At 40.6% G+C, this 5,093-nt stretch overlaps 1 protein-coding gene across 1 annotated transcript; it reads right to left on the bottom strand.

Moving 5' to 3' along the window:
• Positions 1-1,333: 1,333 nt before the first annotated feature.
• SNAI2 (snail family transcriptional repressor 2) lies at positions 1,334-4,869 on the bottom strand. The gene is made up of 3 exons (XM_074847538.1): positions 4,623-4,869; positions 3,519-4,064; positions 1,334-2,575 (listed from the first exon to the last, which is right to left on the bottom strand). The coding sequence occupies exons 1-3, from the start codon at positions 4,699-4,701 to the stop codon at positions 2,394-2,396; spliced, it is 807 nt and encodes a 268-aa protein (XP_074703639.1). The 5' UTR covers positions 4,702-4,869; the 3' UTR covers positions 1,334-2,393.
• Between the last annotated feature and the right edge of the window lie 224 nt (positions 4,870-5,093).

Below are 5,093 nucleotides of genomic sequence, written 5' to 3'. Positions count from 1 at the left end.
AGCGAATGACATGGAAGTGCAAATCAATAGAGTAAGCACATGAAACTTTTCAAGGGTATTTGATGCCTTCATGTGTTCATTTCAAAATGTTACCTCACAAATTCCCACTAACGCTATCTTTCTCGAACTCTCTAGCTATTTCCTGAAAAAAATTCTAACACGTCCTAAGGAATTGTTGTTATAACCTTGGGATTTTGTCAGAAGATGCTTGGAGAATATGAAAAGCTTAATTTGAGCTGATCTTTTTTCAGTACAGTGCTTCCCATGGAAAAACGGTACAAAACTTTCATCATGTACCTGTTGCTTAAGTTACTCCAGTGCAGTCCTGCTGAAGCACTCCTCTGCAGGACTCAGCTGGAGGACACACAAGGCATGCATGGTCTGCTGCATTATTTTGCTGAAATGCGCTCTTTTTCAAGAAATTTGTGCCTTGTGTTTTATCCATCAGTAGCATTCTCATTGTTTGAATTTTGTTTTTGCTATTACTTCCTTCTGCTGGTACCCTAATGTAGACATAGCAGTCTTCGGACTGGAGGCCAACTAGTGCTTATCTGTTTTCTAGCTTTGTACTTTGTTGAAAGTTGAAAATAATGTTGTTTTGCACTAGTCAGTAATGATGAGACATGTTTTGTTGATGTTGTAATGCTTTTATATAGTTCAGATCTTGGAGTTCTTAGTCAAATCATCTGAAGAAAAATATTTCTACTTTTTATTACTGAATAATTCTTTCCTGTGATATATCAGCTGATGTAAAATCATAATACATCCACTTGAAAGTTCTGATATGTAAGACACTTTAATAAAAGTATCTTCAATCTTTCTGAAATGGCCATATAAAGTGCATCATATCGTGACTTGTCTACGACTTTAAAAGAGCATCACGCAAACATTACTGAACTCTTGTAAGGCTCCACTGACTTTCACGAACTTTGGATCAGGCCCAGATTTCCTAATGTCCAAGTCTCAGGAAAAGTACTATAATAAGGCTGCTCTAATAGCATACTTTCAACTGTTAAAATGCAAGAAAGAAGTTTCTTTTACATGTTTTTGAGCAAATATATTTCACCATGTTTTCATCCTGTTGTAAGTAGCAAAAAAACCAACAGAGCTTTAAAGCAGTGACTCTAGAAAAATGCTCTGTATGATTTTAAATGTTTTAAAATGTGATGGGTATTTTTCTTTCTAACATTCAGTACTTGTGAACTAAGGATTCGCATCTGAAATTCACTTTTACCTTCATTTGGTCACGTAGAGACCCTTGCACTTTTCTGTGTTCCAGAGCCTTGAAGAACCAGACATGGTTGTTTTCTTTAATTAGAACAAACAACAGAAATCTTACTTAAAAATGTTTATTGTAAAAAAGTGGCTAGAAAACAACATAAATTTCACTTCACGCTTTCTTCAAGTTATCTATAGATGCTGCTATAGGCAACAATTCACTTTCATTCATAACACATTCAATCATATAAAAATAAAAATATTTACATTATGTCCACATACTTTACAAAATCATCAATAAAAAAGGCACTTGGAGGGGTAATGCTGAAAATATTGCATTTCCTTTGTGCATTTAAAAAAATAATTGTCAAACTCCCGTGAACCCCCTCTCTTGCACTTATTCCCGTTTTTTAAAAAAGATTAAAGTTTAGAGGAACTATTCCATATTAAAAGATGGTCAAGCATGCACCAGGAATGTTTGAAGCTACAGTCTTTTTTTTTTTTTTTTTTTTTTTGAAGGCACATGCGGTTAATTTGTGGCTTTTAATATTTCGTACATTCTTACATGGTTTTTTCCTCTCTTAATTATGCAGTTTTAAAGCATTTCAGATCATTAATGAAGGCCTTGTCTTCTAATAAAATAAAATAAAAAACACAGCAATGAATAATATTAAACATTTACTAAGGTAAACTTGGAATACTTTTTAAGGCACCTGAGATAAATGGTGTCTAGCAAAATTCACTTGGGTAGTATTTTTATTAAAAGTTCCACTTAAAATACTGTTTCTTTGGTTGAAATGGCTTGGCAGGAATGTATTGTTAACTTTGCAGCCTTTTCTAAGCAAGAAAAGACGACCTACATTTGGCTTCATCTATAAAGAAAGCTGATAATGCTTCTTCCTTTAGATCTACTTGAAATGTCATGCATGGTGTCTTTCCCCGTATTTCAGAAATCACACTTAAGAATGCAAATGTGTGACTGAGCAGAAACTATTTAAAGCTCATTTCTACTGACATTCTAAGTTCTTCCACTATTTTGTTTGTTTGCTTGTTTGGTGGTGTTTTGGCTTTTTTTGGCTGAAAAGTAGACGAGAAAACGCCTTTGGATTTCCACTTATCATTTGGAACAGGAGTGGAGAAATGCATCGAGTCCAGGTAAACATTGACTGCATGACTCAGTGTGCTACACAGCAGCCAGATTCCTCATGTTTGTGCAGAAGAGACATTCTGGAGAAAGTTTTGGAGCAATTTTTGCACTGATATTTCTTCACATCCGAGTGGGTCTGCAGATGAGCCCTCAGATTGGATCTGTCTGCAAAAGCCCTGTTGCAGTGAGGACAAGAAAACGGCTTCTCTCCTAAAACGGAAACATCAAGGGAAAATAGGATAAAGCTTTAAAAAAGAAGTACATGTTTAGGACAGGTAAAACCTGCTTTTATTCTAAGAAACAAATGAACAAACAAAGTATTTGTTATAATAAAGAACGTGTAAGAAAAGGTTAATCGGGCCACAGATACAACAGCTTCAGCACTGCTGACTGTACTTGCAGAACTCGGTCTTTCAGAATATGCTGCTCAGTGCAGTCTCCAAGGACAAGCAGCTGACACCTTCTGCATCTACAGGTGCAGGCAATACTTTTAGGTTGGGCTCCTCCCAACATTTTCAAATATTTTCACAGACATTTTTCGGCTTAGTGCTGTGTGAATTACCAGGGACAAGGGCTTTGACTGAAAAGCAACAATCAGTTGTACAGACATTACATTGTACCCAGTATTACTAAAAATCAAGTTTTTGCCTCAACAGAAAAAAACCCCACTTTGTTGATGATGGGTTTCTAATTCTTAAGGACTTGAGATAGCACATGCAAAACTTGCCAGCTGCTTAAGGAGTTGCTTAAGCAGCCCCTCATGATTACCTTTCTGTTTTTGCTGCTGAATTTCAGAGTCAGCTGGAGCCTTCTCAAAGTTAGCAATTTCTAAAGACTGAGAGTTAACGTAAAATCCTCAAAGCAAAACCTTCAGCTAGTGGAAACGGGCTAAACCATCCTAAAATCATCAAGGGAGCAATGCTGATTTATGCCAGTACCTGGCCCACAGTTATGAGACCATGCTACACACCCCTCCCACTCACCCCCTCAGGAGGGAGAATTTAGGCTTTTAATGATACATTTGAAATTCCGCAAATGCATTTCAAGGTTAGTAAAGAAACACTGCTGTTTCTTCCACCTGTGGAGAAAAATATCAAAAAGGCATCTTGATGTTATAGCAACAAGAAACTGCAAGTGTAATGACTGTTCTTACCAGTGTGAGTTCTAATGTGTCCTTGAAGTAGCCAAGGTCTAGAGAAAGCCTTGCCGCAGATCTTGCAGACACAAGGTAGTGTGTGGGTCCTGATGTGCATCTTAAGTGCTCCCAGGCTGACATACTCCTTGTCACAGTACTTGCAGCTGAACGATTTCCTAGACTGGGCATCACAGTGCAGCTGCTTATGTTTGGCCAACCCAGAGAAAGTTGAATAGGTCTTGTTGCATAAACTGCACTGAAACTTTTCGGCTTCGATTGCATGGGGGTCTGAAAGCTTGGATTGGATTCTCTCTTCTTCATCGCTAATGGGACTTTCTGAACCGCTGTGATCTTTGGAGGAGGTGTCAGAAGGTGGAGGTGGGCTGACTCTTCCCAAAGATGAGGGGTATCCAGAAAGCGGAGAGAGGTCGTTGGGTAATGGAGACGGTAGCAGCCCAGTTGTAGTCCACACAGTAATGGGATTGTAAGCTACTGAGCTCAGGATCTCTGGCTGCGGTATGATAGGGACTGGATAGCTTTCATACAGGTATGGGGATATAATCACTGGAGAAAGAAGAAAATTTCAAGGTAAGAGAACCAAAAAGTACTTCAAAAGGCAGTAAAATTAACATTTTAAGGATTAAAAGATGCATAAATAAAACGCTCAGTATGGGAATCCGAATATAGGAGGAATTACTATTTCATACATATATTCTGATGGGTAGAGATGGTGCCCTTGAACAGACAAATTACAGCTGGAGAGTCTCTTCAAGGTAGCGTGCTGTTTCTAAATCTGTGGCAGCCTGATACAACGAAGCAGTGAAACTTCCTGAAGGATTTCTATAAAAGTTTCAATTCCACCACCAGCAGACACAGAACAGGAAAACTCCAAATTCTCTCTAAGTAACTTGAGTTCAAGTGGGTGAGCAAACTTTTATGATTCATTCTGGGCAGCACTGACATATTGCTCAAAACTCCCTCCTTGTGAGCAGAAGAGAAGAGCTAGCAATGAACTAATCCGTTCCCTCAAACCTGAAAAGCAATCCCACCCCTCCTTGTTACTGCCACGCCACGACCGCGAGCGCCGGAGCGACGCGGGAGCATTCGATTTCGTTTTGTTACCTGTGTGAGTGTCCAGCTCGCTGTAATTCGGCTTCTTGGATGAATTGAAATGTTTCTTGACCAGGAAGGAGCGTGGCATTTTGGATGCGGGGTTTCTCCTTCTTCCAGGCTCTGCCGGCGGGCGGGTGTAGCGGTCCGCGGCGGGTGCGCAGCGCACGCTATCACTGCCGGCGCATCCGTCCCTACGGCCCTGCCTGCCCGGCACAGCCCCTCCACCGCCGGCGTGGAGTGGCAGTGCAGAGGCGCCTTCAAAAGTGCTGTAAATACCCACTAGTCAGGTGCAGGGGGGAAGGGTTTTCCGCTCCTCCAATCACTTCGGGATGTTCTCAAGCACTTTTCCAAACAGGCTGTTTTTCTGGGAGGGCTCTCGGGCGGCTGGCAGGAGGGATCCAATCCCGGCTCGGAGGGTTTGGTTCAGGTTTCAGCTCCTCCCGCTGGAGACAGCTGTGATCGGAGGAGCAAGCTGTGGGC

Source organism: Strix aluco, chromosome 1 (assembly GCF_031877795.1).
Source record: "Strix aluco isolate bStrAlu1 chromosome 1, bStrAlu1.hap1, whole genome shotgun sequence".
Lineage (NCBI taxonomy): Eukaryota > Metazoa > Chordata > Aves > Strigiformes > Strigidae > Strix > Strix aluco.
Note: the sequence above shows the minus strand (reverse complement) of the source record. Positions and strands in the feature narration are given on the sequence as shown.